Below are 19,110 nucleotides of genomic sequence, written 5' to 3' on the forward strand. Positions count from 1 at the left end.
TTGAAGTCATCTTGTAAATAACAGTCGATACCTTATGTAAATTTGAGCCGTTTACAGTCTGCCCTGTCATTTTTGTTGGACTTTTAAGGTTTCCATTTGACACTTCCTCATATGAATGATAATAAATTGTTCAATTATACCTAATTTATTCTTAACAATAGAGAGATTAAAATATAGTAAAGCTCACCTCAACAACAGCGACTGCTCCTGAATTCCTAACTGAGAACCTCTCAGCAGCAATGCCTCTGAAGAAGGCCTTCCCACATGTTGCTCCATAAAGACACACATTACCAACAATCACATTCTTCTCAGATTGAAATTCTGGATCAGAACATTGTGGTGGATAGATTACTATTTCTCCTCCTGACAGACCCTGGAAAACGAATGATACTGATACATTGTATTTGCTTAACATAACAAATGTGAGGTTACAAAAGAACAATAATGATGTTCAATACTCATTCTATTGAACAGATTTGTGGACGTTCTCTTATGTACAGCTTGTAATTGACCCTTTTGGGCTGGAGAACGTATATCAATGTTTTCCTTATTGTGCACAAATCGTGGATAACATACATATACGTTCTTAGTTTTTGAGAGTTTATGGAAACATGTATGCATTTCTACATCATTTGCCAATAATTTTAATGCAAAGTTCGACATTTCAGTTCATAACTTGCCCACTAGATGATGTTGCTCTTTATATGTCCCTAGGGCAAGTGTGCTGTGCATTTGCTCAATAGAGTGTTAATTTTTACTATTCCTGCTTTTATTGAAATTGTTTTAGGTTTACATCACTGAATATAGGCTGGTAATGAAAATAGACACACATATGTTTCACAAATATTCAGAATCATTACACCATAACTATTACCCAATAGTGTTACCACCTTTTTTAACACACTTGTCAGAATGGGCAAGATATTTGTTATAAATCCACTTTGTACTCACAAGGGAGGTTATCTAAGCGCCCCCTCCAATTTCCATGAAACTTGGCAGGTGTATAGAGGGGCCCAAAGGAAGAAATACGTGATTTTTTTGTTTCGGCTAAAAAACTGTTCTAGGGGACAACTGCCCCCACCCCCTTCAAATGTCAAGATGAGGTCAAATTGAAGTGGGGATGTGACCCCTGTGTCCCCCTCTGATTTCCATGAAACTTGGCAGGTGTATAGAGGGGCCCTATGCCCCCAGTTTCTTCCTATGCCATATTTACGTGGTTTTGGGGTCAGATCCCCACTTCAATTTCTCCTTATCTTGACATTTGAGGTTGAGGGGGGGGGGGGGTTGATCCCTAAAACGTTTTTTTAGCTGAAACACAAAACACGTACCTCTTCCTTTGGGCCCCTCTATACACCTGCCAAATTTCATGGAAATCGGAGTGGGACACAGGGGTCAGATCTCCACGTCAATCTGTCTTCATCTTGACATTTGAGGGGGGTTTTGCCCCCTAAAACAGTTTTTTTAGACGAAACAAAAAAACACGTATTTCTTCCTTTGGGCCCCTCTATACACCTGCCAAGTTTCATGGAAATTGGAGGGGACACTTGGATAACCTCCCTTGTCAGATATGCTAATTGAGACTGGATCTCCACCAAGAATCAAACTGAGATACAAGCTTTTGAAGAACTTATTATTGAAATTAATCACCTGACTGCAGAGCCACTTCTGTGCCTTATTTATAACTTCATCTGTACAACCAGGCCCATCTCCCAACCATAACATCACTCATCACATGTTCTCCATACAATTGAAACTGAATTTTGCTTCATTGCACATTCCAAGCATTCAAAAATTGCATTAAAGACCTGATTTCACACACTGCAAGTATTTCAGTTGCCTTGCACATGTTTGGGACTTAAAGCACACACACTTTCCAACTACTACTACTACTATCTACAGTCAGAAAAAAAATATGACACTATTATATGGAATCATTAATACACACCTAAGTTTCTACAATTTATATTCCATTCACACAGACAAGTCAAGTAATGGTAAAACTCAACTCAACAATGCAAGCTTGTTTTTCAGAACAGGGTGCAAGCAAGCTGTATGAATTACAGCTTGTTCTTCACTAACAAGGAGAGGGCACGGCTTGGGAAACAGTTTGAAACGGGACTTCTTGTAGTGGTAGGGTACCCTATAGGAAGGTATTGATATGCCACACAATAGCCATTCATTTCCAACAAAAGCACTTGAAGTCTCGAAGATTTCCAAGTTTTCCAGGGGCATGTGTGTTTCAAGCAGAAAGGTTTTTGGTTCAAATGACCCTACTTTTTTCTATTATCTCAAGCAACTATTTATTGCAAAAAATCATCCTTTTTTTGATGTACGAATTGTTGAAAAAATTTGTTTTCTGCATTGACAATGATTACCACTCTGAATCATGTACAAAATAAAAAAGTAAATAAAAACATTGATTATGAATAGTATTCTTGAATTTTTTTTCTCTGAGGGTATATGCTATCTTGAAAAGGAAAATATATACCATTCGCTATACATATTTTTTTGCCAAATGTAATACGCAGATAATTAAATATGTAAATGTTTCTACAGTGATGAGAAAACTTTAGAAGATATGAAAAAAAACTATTCATAATTAAAATAGTAAAAACATTAAAATGGGCATTTCCTCTTAAAATTGTAATAAAACTTTATTTCATTCTTATTTCAATAAATTATTAAATAAAATGCAACAAATAGTTGCTCAAGATAATAGAAACCAGAACCTTTGATGCATGAAACTTATACGCTACCACGGGGCCACCGGGACACTTGGTAAAACTTACAATATCTTCGCCTCATGAGACACACTTGGAAATTTTCGAAACTTTGAAGTTCCTTTTCTCAAAAATATACGGCTAGTGTGTGCTAGAGGCTTGGCATATAAATCCCACAGGGTACCCTACCAGTACACAAAGTCCCATTCGAAACTCGTTTCCCAAGCTGAGTCCTCTCCTTGTAAGATGCTAACAATGGAAATTTTTCGCTGACTATACAGTCAATCTGTAATGATGTCAGTGACTTGAACATGTTCACGGTAAATGCAGACACACACAGTGCAAACAGAAACTTATACTTAAGACAAAAATCAGGTGCCTGAGGATATTCTAACCCAACAAGCTTTCTTTACCTTTCCTACATAATCATTAGCATCACCTTCCAGAGTAACATGAACCCCTTTGGACATGAAAGCGCAGAAACTTTGCCCAGCTGATCCTTTCAGTTTTATGTTTATGCTGTTTTCAGGCAGGCCATCATCACCATATTTCCTTTAAATAAAAATCAAATTAAATACTATAAGTTTCTTTACAAGTAAAGAGTATTTTGGTAACAATGTCACAATAGTTTTCTAATTTGAATTGCTTACGATTAAAGCCTGAAGTCCAAGCATTTATTTTGGTCAATAGGCATAACAAACCAGAAAAAAGTGGCAAATTGGAAGTCATTTATATCTACAATTTCATTCAACACATTAAAATCTACATGTAAATAATATTTTACTTTCCTTTGTTGTCTTGATTGCACATAACGAATAGTGTTTTTTTTTTTTTTAACTCTAGAAAGCTAACGTGTCCTGGGCCAAATGTTAAAGCTAACCATTCGTCTGCTGGATTACTGATTTCTTCCGAATTAAAACACATATATTAAAATTATATATTTTATTTACTACAAAAGTTAGTATTTACTTACAAAAGACATCAGTAGCATGCAGGAATGTAAAATTACATTTTTTACTCAAAACGACACTTTATCTGGTGTTCATCACACATAGCTTTCGAGCAACGGCAGCAGAAGAATCTGGTCATCCTCTGCTTCCTTGAGGGGCAGAATGCACAAATCTTCCTTCCTTATCGTTGTTGAGCAATACGCTGGTCTAGCGAACGTCACTTCTGGTGCTGTCGCCATAGCAACGGTATACCGTATAATCACCCGATTGTTTGAATTAAGGGATCGTAGATAGGCTATGTGAAGCCTCATATTCGAAGTTATTTGGCTGCGAGAGGTGTATCGTAAGAGGGGGTATAACCCTGAAGAGCTACGTCTACACTTAACCAAGCAAGGGGGCTAGCCCCGTGAAATAAGAACTACACTCACGATTAACTTTAAACAGTACAATTGACTGGTCTGGCAAGGGTGTGAGAGAATGAAAGACAAGGATAGAGGAACATTCGTTACCTATAGATCTGGAAGTGACGATAGACTCGCTGGTTCGTTGATGAAACTCTGCTGAAATAAAACTCCTTTCCGATATTGTACTACTACTCGCTGTAACTCCTTTTGTAACGTTCGGTAACAACTATTTATGCCATAACTTTCTTATTTCAACAACTTGTATAATTCCGAGGCACCGACTGTGCACGTGATAGATTTCAGATACCGACTGGGCGGAGAAATATTCTCTCAAGCTATTTAAACAAAATTCGAACTTCGGCCGTTGAGAGACCGCATCTCTTAATAACAGTGCTTTCAACGTAAAGCTGTGTTTGCAGTATCTTTCCTGCGATTCCGGAAGAATTCGTATCAGCAGATTTTTACATCCGCTGAAAATTGCAGGTGGCGTTTGCTTGAAAGAAGCTCTTTCCAGCTTCTTTCATACTCGGGCCCTTTTTATGAAATAAATAGACTATCGGACTATGGCGCCCGGGGTCCCGGATTCGAGTCATGCCTTTGGCATAATACGATACCTGGCATAATACAACATGCTATTCGTACTTTCCCCATGCATTTAGTATTGGAAACAGATTACGAGGGGTACATTTTGTTATAAGTGACAGGGGTTTTCAACGAAAATCGTAATATGTATCTTACACTATAGTAAAGATTAGATTCAGAAGAATACGTACATAAAATGCAGATTGCTTACAAGTGACAAGTTAAAGAAGAAATGGAAAAACAAAAGCAGGTATTTTCATGAAAGTGACCGGCAACTTACGATTTCTTCAGTTTCCGCTACACAGGCCTGCTGACGGATAAATGAACGTAAGTTACATGGTTCTTTGTAAGTGGTCAGATATGTCTTATTGCTATGCATATGATTACAATAATTATGCACATTAGGCACATTTTGTGCCTTTGCACTAATGGGCATTCAAAAACTACAATGCATTTTCCCGATCGGAAGAATAAATATGTGTAGTCCATAGCCATAAACATCGAAAGAAATTCTTGTAGGGGTAGTCAGGCCATTGACATATTATTTTAATAGTAGTAGTAGTAATATTGGGAGTGTCTAAAGTGATTTCAGTCAATAGCCGGAACAGCAACCACAAATGAATAGGGACAGCTACTACTACTAATATCAACAACAATAATAAATGCATATGAAGATAACAATGGTATATATTATTATTATTATTACTGATTGGTTGATTTGGTGTTTTAAGTCCACTTTATGCACAGTAAGGCTAATCAGGACTAGACCTACAGTTTAAATTGGAATTTGAACCACTATGTGCCTCCACTGTATTATAATTATTATTATTATTGCATCCAAAGTAAATGTGTAAACCCAAGGTGCATCACGTCTGTTATTTCAGGAAATTAGGTTCGCATTTACATCTTTCCAAAATATATTATGTTCTTGAATTCCTAGAAATTCTGAATAATCATAACTTGTAAATAAGCGATTTCTAATGGAAAATATTTTACTCCCATTTATAGATTATGAGGAATTGAGATAAATAAAATAACGTTGAAACAATTATGTTACTTTATCACAGGAACGCAACACACCTGACAATGACAAACTGACAGCAATATGAAAGAAATCTCTTCCCTAGAAACTTATCTTCCCACTTCTTGGAAATTCGCCCCTTTTCCGAGTTTTGCATTTCGCTGTGTGCATTAAGGACTATTGAACGGAAGATTGAACATGTGATAAATGCCTGGCGCCTGGAGCCTACTGACTGACCTGAAGGTGTTTTCAGCTTGGCAGCCCATTATTAACTACAACAACTTGTTTTCATTACAATGTTTTTGCATAAAAGAACGTGATAAGTTGGAATAATAACGACAAGAAAATGACGGAGAGGAAACGGCACATGTTGTGTTCAACCATTTTGTCCTCGTGATAGGCTTGTAACAAAGGAATAGAGGCTACATTGGTCATGTAAAATATTTAATCTGGTTTATGTAAATATAAAGAAAGGTAATTAACATCTCTTCGCACATACACAAAGCTATTATTAAGAAAACTACTGCAAAATTTTTGAAAAAGTACTAGTCACAACATGTGCAACATCTAAGTATCGGTTTCCTTAACATCATATTCTTTCCTTCATGCCTGCTTGCACCCTTCCTTCAATGATGCCTTCTTATCTTGTGCATCTGAAACTACGAAAGTGGTTCTCCTTACATGCTAACTCTCCCTCCTTCATTGTTTTCAGCTCATCTTTCCACAACCTCAGCAACACTCTATAGCCAACACCATGTTACTGACAGAAACCACCGTAGCAACCGGTTGTATAAGGCTAATATGGCCGCACCCATGCGTGGACCCAGCAGACAACTTGACCAGCTTATTGCATTAGTTTTTGCATTTCCACATTCAAAATGTTAGCAAAATCTTCTGAAGTTGTAGTAGAAGATTTAGTGTACATATATGCTAACGTTTTGTCTGCCAGACAATGCAAAATTAAAAACACTCCAAAGGAACACTTGTGAAAGGACACCGATACTTCCCTGTCAGTCTCTACGATCAAAATAAAGGTAGACGGGGTGGGAAGCAGAAGAGTTAAGTTGAAGGGGCTGAGACAAGAAAATGGCACCACATGTGTGGTCTGCCAGATGATGCATTAGCTTTCTAGGGTTAAAAATGTTCAACATTCATAGATCTGTCAGAAAGAATGCTTGTCATAATGGAAAATGATATCTATAAGACAGAAGTAATTGGAGCATTCATGAAACTATTGTAGCTGGATTTATATCAAGAAAAATGAAATATCAGAATCTGTTCAATATTGGCATCAGAATAGATTATAACAAAGGACAGTGTGTCCATCTGATCCAATAAATTTCCAGCTTCATCACACCCCACTCTAAATTTTAACCTAAGCTATAATATGCTATTACGTACATGGATATATGATAACTCAGGGTTGAGGCAAAGGCACGGTCCTCATTGCGTATATCCATTTCCAGATCAACATGTGTTTTCTCTCCCTCAATAACTGGCATCGAAGCTTCTATAAGCTGGTTGTCCAATCGCTTCTCAAGTTGAAAATCCTGGAAAGACAACATTTTGTTTTGTAATACTCAATATGCCTGAAAGTAACACTACAAGGTGGTAACCAGAATTTTCAGGACTAGTGCTGCCATTTGGACAGCAATTGTAGTAGAATGATGCAAAGGTACTACCACATCTTTGAAGTCTGTACAAAATTTTATGCACATGGGTGAATACACTGACCATTCATGTCCTTTTATTTGGACTCATGTATGTGGTGTGTGGCGATTAAGATACCAGAAACATTTTTGAAGGAAGGGGAGCAGAGTAGAATATGTTGGATGTACAAAAAGGTCAAAGGTCTGAATGTAAACATACAATATTGTACGAGGGTCATCCAGAAAGAAAGGAACGTTTTGGTGTAAAACAGAAACCACAAATGATGTGTGCAAAAATTATGGTACATAAACTACATACCTTACTTTACTTTTCCACATATTTCCCATACTCATTCAAGCACTTGTCATACAGAGGTACTAGTTTGTTGATACCATCATTGCACTCTGTTGCCACCAACGTATTCAGCCATGTAGTGACAGCAACTTTGAGTTCATCAGCCGTGGCAAAGTGCTTTTTCAGAAAGCAAGTCTTTCAATTGCTTATGAATTTCACTAGCATGAACTTTTCTCACATTAGAAACCTTATCACACTCCGCAACTCACACCTGATAGGACTCAATTTTTTCGCACATGTTCAGGGTTCACAGCTCAATATCATGCACATACACGTCTGCACAGTCTTGCTGCTGGGCTCAAACTGAGGAGGTGTAGGTGAAGGATGCTGTGCGCTACCGTCAAATGTTCCTTCTCTCCGGAAAGCACTTTGCTTTTTGAGTTTTTCACCAAAACATTCCTTCTTCTGGATGACCCTCATGTATAGTAATAATTAGCATTTCTTTTGCTCATAAATTACAATATATATATATATATATATATATATATATATATATAGAGGCATATGTTCATTTTGGTGAAAAGACTCAAGAAATGCAAAAAACTGCACTTTAAAATTTACCTTTTTGTGGTTGTAGACTAAGTGTAATATTGTGTATATCTAATGGGCATCGTGTCCGAGATGTCAGGAAAAAGATGACATTTCATCAACTTCTGCTCCCTAGTAATAATGATGCAATTATATATTGATAGAAAAATATTTAAAAAAAAACTGTGGGTGACCTCAGACTGAGAGCAGCCACTATTCTAGGAGGTGAGGTGGGGTGACCCAGTCTGGTTCAACTAAGAGTCATCACTGTTTAGCAGAGCAGAGTTCATTTGTTCATCAGATGTATATAAATTTAATATTAGTCTATTTGTGAAATATATTGTCTGACTGCACTAACTGACTTGCCAAAAAAGAAAAAAAGGCAGGATTGATTGATTTGGATTATTTTACTTGCACAAAATTATTTTACTTCACTTTTCTGCCACCCTTGGCTAATCACAAAACTGAGAATGAGTGATGATAATGATTAAATTAATGAAGGAATATGCATAGCCAGGCTGAGATTCAAACCTAGAACCCCTAGCATTGTAGCACATTGTGCTAACCATGCCACCATGGAGGTGAGTAAAAAAAATGAACACATATAAACATGGGAAACTGACCTTCCATCCAATATTTCAGCATTTGGAGAAGGATAGGGGGGCATATGATTCAAGATAAAACTATGATGAATATATCACTTGAACAGTAGAAAATAAAACAACCTACATTACAAAATATGCTCATGAAAGTGTCCTTCTCTCCTTTCACTTCCAGACATCACTAGTTACATTTTCTGATAATTTATCACTACCAGATAAAGATGATACATCATACTATCATAAAATGCGTTGTATTTCATGCCACATGTCGTCAACATATGAAAAACAGATAAAATCACATGTTTCTTGTTCCTCAATACTTCTTCAGGGATGGAACAAAAAGAATGTCACGAAAGTGATAAAACATGATTAAAATGGATTAAAAAGTATAAAAACTTGATGTCCTGATCACATCTCTGCAGCAATCAGCCATTTTTTGCACCTATTTTTGAGTGCTTTTTAATCCATTTTAACTATTTTAACCATGATTTTTAACCCTTCCATGACTCAAAGAAGAATAGAGGTCAGTCTGAAAATTCGGGGAGAAAACAAGGTACTTGTAAGTGGTCTTGTGTCAGTTTTTACTCACACTATTACTGTATCTGCAGCTATGTCCATGTGAATCAATATGAACTTTATATCCATTTCAATAACATGGAATGTTTTCTATTTTTAATGTAGAATAAGAAGTAAAGGTATTTTATGTATGTAAAATGAAACAACATTGTAATTACAAATACAGGGAACAAGACTAAGTACAAAATGATAGAAGGCAGATATGAAAAAACAGGAAAAATAAATTAATCAGGAAAATGACATTAAATACATTTCTGCAGTGCTGGGGAAAAATGGCAAATTGAGGACTGACTATTAAAGAGGTATGCGCTCCACTCCTTTCAAAAAGCATGGACATGCCACTGAATTCCTGTATATAAGAGGGATAGTCAGAAAAAAAGTTTCCTGTATTTGTATTTCCAGAAAGGTATACAGGCATCATCCTTCTTTTGTTGTCTGATGCATGACCTTTCTCTTTGCAGAGGGTGCCAGCATACTGCTGTGCTCAAAACAGGAAGAGTTGAGAAGTGTGTACCTGGCCAGTATGGAGTACAAAGGTGTGTTGCAATCGTGGACAAAGGATGAAGTACAAGCTGTTCTTCGCAACAAATGGGCACGTGGGACTTCTGGTATGGAAATTCCAAACTGGCTAGTGGAAGTGTATGGGCCACATGAAATGCCTAAGCACATGGTATGGCCATCGTGTCAGCAATTTAGAGATGGCTGGGTAAGTGTGATGGATGATTCAAAAACCAGGTAGCCATCCACAGCCACTAGAGAGAACAACATTAGATGTATTGATGAGCTAATTCAAGGAAACAAGCATTTGTCGATGATGTCACCACTGAACTCTGCATCGGCCATGCACCAGAACAAAGTTTTACAAACAGTTTTTTTTTAAAACTTGTGGAATAAGTGCCTAAATGTCACTGTGGACTATGTTGCAGTTGGCAGACTAAACGCATGTCCATGAAAATAGGCAGCTGGGCAGAATTGCACTGGTGCCACATGTGAGAAAAGCAAAGCAAGGGTGGGGGGAAAAGCCACTGGTTCCTGCGCACTGTGTGGCAAAGTCAACCGGGCTGCGTTGCCTAGTTCGAGCGTCAGACCAACCTCTCTCCGGGGGTACTTTTGTGTCAGTATTTGCTCGAAAGATCACAGTTGTCGGTTTGTATCACATGGATTACAAAAACCAACTCTACAATAAGATATTTTATTCCCTTAATCCTCTGAGCACATATAGTTGTGCGATGACATGGCTACAGCATAAACTTCTACCCTTGCCTAATTTCATTCCCGTATGTTTAGAGAAACGTTTTTTCCGACTATTCCTCATATTAGGGTATCACTAGAAGTAGATTATGCTGGGAATGAATAATGACTTACCTGACTAACAGACCCACCAACTATATTTACTCCAGGTCTCATATGCAGAGCATTCTTCAATATGGAACCAAAATTAAGCATCTTAGCCTTTGGATTTTCGCTGTCTCGCACACGCAGCAAATCTGTTCTTCCAATGAGATCCTGGAACTTCCTAATGCCTAACTTTGCCATGTATCCTCGGATCTGAAATATTAATAAAACACAACCCTGTTAAATTGCTGTTTTGCACAACTTATATTGTATATTTTGAACGCTTCTATTTAGAAACTTCATGTATTGTTAATTCATTTTTTCTTAGTGCTCTTCTTAAATATTTAATATGAAATTACCAGTAAATTTCTGAAAATTCAGAATCTCTCTCCATGCTGTCAGTTTTACAAAAAAAGATAAAGAAGCCAAGATTTACATATAATTGATATCCATTGATAATTTGCACTTATCACTGCATGAATCATTTTGAAATACGTACAAACTAAAAACCAAAAGCATTTGTTATTCAGAAATCAGACAATAAGATTTATTTTACCAATAACAATAAAGTACATAATATAAAATTTATTAGTGCCCACATGCTAAAAGTGTACAGATCAAATATAAACTTGAAAAAGTTTTGTGCAAAACTTGAATGATACATTCATGTATCTAATCAATACACAATGCCATAAAGTCTGGAACCAATGCGAGAACTGTTTAATAGAATATTTTCTTAATGCAAAACATTCTCCACATGTCTGCTATACATCTCAAATCATTCCTCAAATGTTTCAACACATGTTTTCTTGAATTTTCTTCAAACGTAAGGATATAGAGCAGCTCTTGCAATGGTTATCCTCTCCAGGAGACAATCTAAATAATGATTTTTTCACAGCATATATCTCTATGTCAAAATTCCCTACATGGAAAAGTCTATGGTTGAACTGAGTTTTTGTTTGAAGTCAGCGGAGGTAAAATTTACACATTGTGCCTCCCAATAATTAGTGTTAAAGAAAGGAGAAGAAGAAAGTTGAATTCTCTTTTTAAAAAATTGGCATACAGTATGTCCCCGAGTCACCTCAATACACAGAAGTGAATGAAAAATGTAGTATGTAGCAGTGGTACATTCCTACAACCGTGCAAAGTTTCGTTGAAATCAAACTGATACTTCTTGAGTAAAAAATAATAATATTACATGAAGTGGTAGTCTTGCCAGCTCCAGTCTTGCCAACTTTGGGCCTTTGCCCCTGCCCCACCCTCCCGGAACCTTAATTGTCAGATGTTATTCAAAAATTTTGCATTCTTACACTTAGAATTTTGAATTGTGCAAAAAGATGTAATGGTTGAAAACTTATAGCCTTTTATCTTCAATTTATTTAAACAAAAAGGAAACAAGAGGCTTTTTCAAATGGTACTTGTTTATAATAGTAACAGTGGATATATGGTTTTGTACTTTGAGTATATAATAATACCATTAGATGTATACACTAATGAACAAAAAAGACAGAACTGAAATATAGTGTATAGTCTTCAAGAAATGGCACGTTAATTGCTGCCGTGTACCACCACATGATCCGGGCAAATTTCAACAATTAGGCCTTTGCCCACCACATCCCCCCCTGAATCCTTAATTGTTGGACATTGCTTAAAATGTCGCGTTTTACTCATTCTTGCTTGTAGAATTTTAATTTTTTAAAAAGATGCAGAAGTTTATGAGTTTTAGTCATTTATAAATCTATATCCTATAACAATGTCGAGGTAATGAAGGGAAAATACGGAGTTTTTGAAACTTTGCTTGTTAATAATAGTAACAATGGATATATTGTTTTAAAATTCGAGTATGTCCTACCTTCATATGCATACTAAAGATCGAGACAGACAGAACTGAAATATTGTATGTAGTTTTCAAGAAATTTTAATTGCTGTGGTGCACTGCTGGCTGAAATATTGACCACCTGTCCTCAATGGAAATACAGGCTACAAAATCTACCATCCAGACACTAAATGTTAAGGACTGCCAATCTGTTGACAATGAGAAATTGATAAAGAGAAGAAAAGTGTGTGTAGTAAAACATAATCACTTGCCTCTTCTGCTAACATGAAGAGATAATTGACAACATGTTCTGGTTTTCCTTCAAATTTCTTCCTAAGTACAGGATCTTGTGTAGCAATTCCCACGGGACAGGTATTTAGATGGCACTTCCTCATCATGGTGCATCCCATGACAATCAGTGGGGCTGTACTGAAGCCAAATTCATCAGCTCCCAAAAGAGCAGCAACCACAACATCAAATCCTGAAAAAATAAATCGGAAAAGTGATAATACCAATACTGCAGAAATTCCTCATTTATAACTAATAATACAAAGAATAGATGCTAGAAAGTTCATTTTTGGATTTTTATTTTCCAAGAAAAAATATACTAAATCAATTTTAAGAGGTGAAATATAGCATATCTTGTAGACTTTACTCTCTTGTTCATTCTTTATAAGGCTCTTCACCTGGTCAGATAATTGAAGAGCATCTACACTGAAAGAAAACCCTCAAAGAGGCACAAGTATATATAAAAGCATAGAAAGGTGTTGAATGATCATAAACATCCAACAAAAATGCATACACCAACCTCTGAAGTCTCTATGTGGCAGGCAACTTTTTATAATGCTAAAATAAAATTACAAAATGACACAATAATTTTTTTTTCGAAGTGACTTTTATTCTTCTAGTGACATTTCAAGCAGTTTCCCTTAACTTTCACAAGCTAACATTACCAAATTATACATAACTTTAGATACATGCAGTAACTAGCATGCTTTGTATCATTATGTAATAAATTATATAACAGTGGTTATGCAAACATTAAAGAAGAAACACTAATATCTAAAATCAAGTTAATTAATGAAAAAAAATAATCGAAAATGTTTAAAATTAACACTTTCCAGGCTTGTGATAATATTTTCTCGCTTTAGCGCTCAGAGCAAGAGCAAGAGAGAGAGAGAGAGAGATATGATTGATTTGATGCATTTCTCTCTCTCCCTTTCTTTATCTCTCTCCAAGAAAGGTAAAAAAAGAAGAAGCCAAAGAAGAGGAAGAGAGAGGACAAGAGAGAAAGAGAAAATATATGAGATTAACTCTTGACCTAATACACACTTTTTTTTAAAAAAAAAATGTTTATGAAAAGAAGAAACAAATTTTCATTCACCTGTCCTGATTTGTCCATCAGCCTGAAGCACCACACGAGACCTGAGGTTGTTGAGAACGAGCACCTGGTGTGTTTCAGCGATGCCCAACTCCCAAGGCAATCCTGCATTTTTTATTCCAGTCCAGCTGCTAGCTCCAGTGCCTCCATCATGGCCTGAGATAACAATATGCTCTGCCTTGCCCTGGAACATTCATTTTTACATTAACCCTGGAGCCCTACATGAAATTAGCACTCTTTAACACTAACATGGGGATGCCTGTAACTCCACTTAAATCTACACTAATGTCTACTTTATTTTTTAGCAGGATTGCTTCAAATATACACGAAATAGCTTCTGCAGTTAGTAGGTGTTTTTTATGACTAATAAACTACAAGGGTGAGCCAGAAATCTTGCAATATTCTGGTACACAACATACCTTTATTCATTCCAGTACAATGAAAGCAGGTTAACATTCAAAGTAGAGCCCCTCGTGTTGGACTGTCTGCAGCCACCTTCCTGCCAGTTCCTAGATTCCACGTCGATCCGGTACCCTGGCTGATCTTCGACATTTGTGCAACCTGCACGAAATTCCTGGAACCAACGTGTTGCTGTGCTGTGGTTCACTGCACCTTTCCCTTTTGCATGACAAATGTTGCAGGTTGCTGCCGCAGCATTATGCCCGAGTTCGAACTCATACAGTAAGAGTTCACAGATCAGACGTTGTTGAACACTCATCATCACTGCCACTCACAACTGACTGACGATACTGATGGAGTGGCACCCTCCGTGTAAAATCGTCCACGTGCCACACTACCTCTTGGGCCAGTTTGACCTTGTCCTTACCGTCGCTCATGGCATATACACGTGCCCGCTGTTTGGGTTGTGGAAATATTGCAAAACTTATGACTCACCCTTTAACACATGAATGCAATACAAGAAAATACATCATAATACAATGAAGTGTTATGTATTTTAGCAAATTCGATTGCTCAATTCCCTCCACCTGGTTTACTGTTTCAGTGTATCTACTTTTAACTGCTCATGCCTTTATAACTAGATATACAATAAAGGTAAAGTGCTCCCCTGTGCATAGCACTATGCCATGAAGGCGTATAGGGGGTGTGGGGGTAACGCCCCACACTTTCTTGATCCGGTCGTGAATGGGGGTGATGTGATCAGCATCACACCCCTGACCGCCTTTACCCTCCAGGGTTTCCCCCAGGTACCCATGTTATTCGACGACAATACATTATAACACAGAAAAATACAATAATAGGACAGATAACAAACATGTATTACAAATATCAAGGTGTTTCTCACACTGCAGAATGACGTACTTTATTTTGTTACCCAGCTTTTAGTCTTACTTTGCTCAGGGCATGACCAGTAATGTCCAACGCAATAATATGATACAAAAAATATAATATAATATAATATAATATAATATAATATATTATATAATACAATATATTATATAATATAGTACAATACAATATAATATAATGAAAAGTCAGTGTACAGTTTATAAGCATTATTCACAAATGTCATGGCGATGTTCACTGCAAAGTGGGGTACCGCAGTTTACACACCTCGTTTTAGTTTTTCTATCTATGAAGCACATTCACCATTGTTTTGCTGCACTTAGAAGACCCAACACAGCGGATGAGAGGTCTCGTAGACATTACTGAAGACCAAACTTTGGAGGTGGTGGTAAAAAAGAAAAAAAAGGTACACCCTTAACCCTAACATGAAATTGCTCATCACCCCAAGAACGCAACTGTTACAAAACAGGTCTTACTGACGTAAATGATAGGAATCAACTCGGTTAATGACTCGATCATATAAAAGTACAAATAGTGGGGGAGGAATACATAATGGTTTAATGTTCCAAAACTAATAACTCTGAAATTACAGGGAGTTTATTTTCTCATTGGGGTTACTGATAACCCCTGTTAGGGTTCCAGTGTTAATGAAAAGAGAAGCAATTCATCCAATATTTACAGAGCAATTCTTCTTTCGAGATTTATTATTAAACCATGTAAAATAAGCATAAATAATAAATGTCACATTGGTTTCCTGTCAAAGTAATGTATTCAATATTTCACAACATGGCTTTCACATAGTCAACTGAGGCAATTCAATAACCATTATGGTGAAAAACAATGGGTTGTAGCAAAATGAGCATTGGATACTTGACAGGTACCATAAGTTATGGGAAAAGATATAAAAATCTATACAGATGCTCATTGGGTTTGGTAGATTGTAAATCACATAGTGGATTAGTTGCAAAATTTTGAGGATGACTGATGGCCACCTAAATTAAAATGAATTTTCATTAAATTATAACTAAGCTCATTAGGCTTGAGTATTAACACATAACAAAAAAATAAATAAATAAATTAACACCTATACCTGAAAATATTGCATTATGCCAAAAATTTGCTTGCACTCTTAACACATTGTGGGTAAGAAGCACAAGTTGATATGTGTTATAATGGATGAATATTGAGAGGAATTATCTATTTGACCCATTACCTTTGCAACCCCAGAAGCCACAACTCCCACTCCAACTTCTGACACTAGTTTCACAGAGATCCTTGCTTTGGGATTTGCACACTTGAGATCATAGATCAGCTCTGCCAAGTCTTCAATGGAGTAAATGTCATGATGTGGAGGGGGAGAAATTAGTCCCACACCTGGCACAGAGTGTCTTGTCTTGGCAATGTCTTTTGTAACCTGAAATTTTAAAATCCACACAGTCAGCAATATTACATAAATTCTGTACTGTTAACAATAACAGAATATACAGTTTAAATGTATTCAATTCATGAACAACTTTTGTGTCATTTAATTTCTCCTGTACACAAATTAATAAAATGATCATCTTGGTTTATTACTGTTGCTTGTTCACTATGTTAACCCTTTCCGGATGAGAGACTGGCATAGCCCATTGTACAATTTCTGTCCAATAAGACTAGCAATGGGCATAACCCATCCATCACCATTAAATTCCATTGTTAATGAACATGGGTTATAAGCACATCATGTCTCTTGTCCATGAGTAATCACCGCTTTCAAATTTCAACTGCTACATGTCAAGTTTTCTTCATTGCTGAATTTTACATGCACTTGAGTCAAATTAAGTTGAGCTTTTGTTAAAATCTTTAAAAAAACATTTAATACTTTATAACCACTACGATGATTCTGCTTCTGATTTTACAGATGATGGTGATTTTGATCCTAATATTAACAGTACCCCATGGCTCAACAGGCCTGGAAGGGTCTTAGCCTATCTCCAGACTGCCAGTCTCCCTCCCACAATCCTACCTAGAGATGTGCTGATCTTCAACTGGTAATGGGGTTATGTGGGGTCAAACCCTCAGCTGTTAGAGGAGATTTCCGAGACTGGGTTACGCTACTCACTCATAGCTCCCCATTTTCCTCACGATGGTGGGTTACCACCAGTCCTATACACAGGCCAAAAACCCAGAGACTGAACCCAGGTGGATTTGATCCATGCCATCCTGCAGTCGGAGGCCAAAGCACAGTTCCTTAGACTGCATGGCCACCGAGGTGGACAATTTTATATTACCTATTCAAAATATGTTTTCAGTAACCTTTATGTAGTGTTATAATTATTTTCGTTTTTCTTTCAAAAAATTGTTACAGAAAAATTCATAAATGTGACAAAATTTATATAAAATTTAAGATATTATATATCCGTAGAAAGAGGAAGTGTTGTAGATTTTAGAAATAAAAAATGTTAAATACTGTAGATTTTAGAAATAAAAAATGTTAAATATTAACACACTCAACAACATACTTGTATTTTATGTTCTTTTTTTATGAAAACAGAAAAACAAAAAAAGAAAAAGAAATAAAAAAAAAAGAAAGAAAACTGTCTCCTGGGAAAAACTGGATATTTTAAGATTAGTTCTGAAAGTGTTAAAAAGTTCACACTTTCCATTTTTAATACAAAAGAAACAAGTTAATCTAAACACAGTTAGTTTACCTGTAGTTGGACACATCATATTCTTACTACAAATTTAACACTATGCTCATTAAGAGGTGTTCACACTGGCTTAACCTCCCCTCATCCTGACGACTCAACCACGTTCTAACCATCACATGCACTCACTTTCATCCCTACAGGTTTCATAAGGATAAGAGCTAAGTCTGACCTCATGAGGGTTGCCTTTATGATGATGAACACCTCTCACATAACACAAATAAAATCCTGAAGGTACTACATTTGCAGTTACAGTTTTTAGAAATTTCCTTTTAAAATGAACTTTTGTTAAGAGTCATTTTGTTAAAAAAAAATAATGAAGTCATTGTTACTTCTATTTTATCCTAAGTGAACACACATGAAATGCAATCAAACTGTCCTTTTTCACTGGTGTGGCTATCTACAATTATCATTAACATTCACTAAATTAAAGTAAACCTCACATGAGAGAATACAAAGTACATAAATTCAATGCAAACCCTTACATTTGGAAAAACTATGTCATGCAAAACATTTGATCACAACAAATGTTTACACATACCAATATTAAAATTGCATTTAATTTTTCTGTTCAATTGTACAGAGAAGTAACTCTGAAAGTAACTATTACTTTTGTTACTTATTAGCTAAAAGTAACTTGCTGTAACTTCATTACAAATAGCTCATTAGTTTCAAAACACTGGCCAATTATTAATACGCCAACTTCAGTAGGGTTAATCCAAGTCAAATGTACCTGGCTAGAAACACCAAATTTTTCTTCAACAGCAACCTGTTGACCTCTACCACTGATTAAATATATAATTATTGAATCTAAATTAAAGTGTTACACATAAAGCTTACTTTGTAACCTGGAAGTTCTCCACCTTCCCCTGGCTTAGCTCCTTGGGCCATTTTTATCTGTAAGTCATCAGCATGAGCCAAATAGGAACTTGTAACCCCAAAGCGACCGCTGGCCACTTGCTTGATGGCAGAACGCTTGTTAAACTCTGGATCTTGGTTTAAGTACCTGTCAGCATTCTCACCTAAGTTAATAAACAAAAACTGATTAACGAAATACACAATGTAGGAGTAGAAAAATATTATGAACAAGGAAAAGTCAAAAAGGTAATGCAATTTTGCTATATAGTAGAGATGGATCGATACTGTTATGAAATTCACCAATGATGATATAAAAGTGTAAACGTTTATGACATAATAAC

The 19,110-nt window shown here is 36.3% G+C and overlaps 1 protein-coding gene across 1 annotated transcript in view; it reads right to left on the reverse strand.

Annotated features, from left to right (window-relative positions):
- Positions 1-19,110, reverse strand: part of LOC146000493 (uncharacterized) — a 288,360-nt gene that overhangs the window by 49,732 nt on the left and 219,518 nt on the right. Inside the window, exons 22-29 of the mRNA XM_083138216.1 lie at positions 18,752-18,933; positions 16,438-16,638; positions 13,923-14,103; positions 12,811-13,019; positions 10,753-10,935; positions 7,079-7,227; positions 3,134-3,272; positions 188-373 (exon numbers count right to left, since the gene is read on the reverse strand). Of these exons, the coding sequence (XP_082994342.1) occupies positions 188-373; positions 3,134-3,272; positions 7,079-7,227; positions 10,753-10,935; positions 12,811-13,019; positions 13,923-14,103; positions 16,438-16,638; positions 18,752-18,933 (1,430 nt within the window). The remainder of the gene's footprint in view (positions 1-187; positions 374-3,133; positions 3,273-7,078; positions 7,228-10,752; positions 10,936-12,810; positions 13,020-13,922; positions 14,104-16,437; positions 16,639-18,751; positions 18,934-19,110) is intronic.

Source organism: Lepisma saccharinum, chromosome 16 (genome assembly GCF_977018435.1).
Source record: "Lepisma saccharinum chromosome 16, izLepSacc3.1, whole genome shotgun sequence".
Lineage (NCBI taxonomy): Eukaryota > Metazoa > Arthropoda > Insecta > Zygentoma > Lepismatidae > Lepisma > Lepisma saccharinum.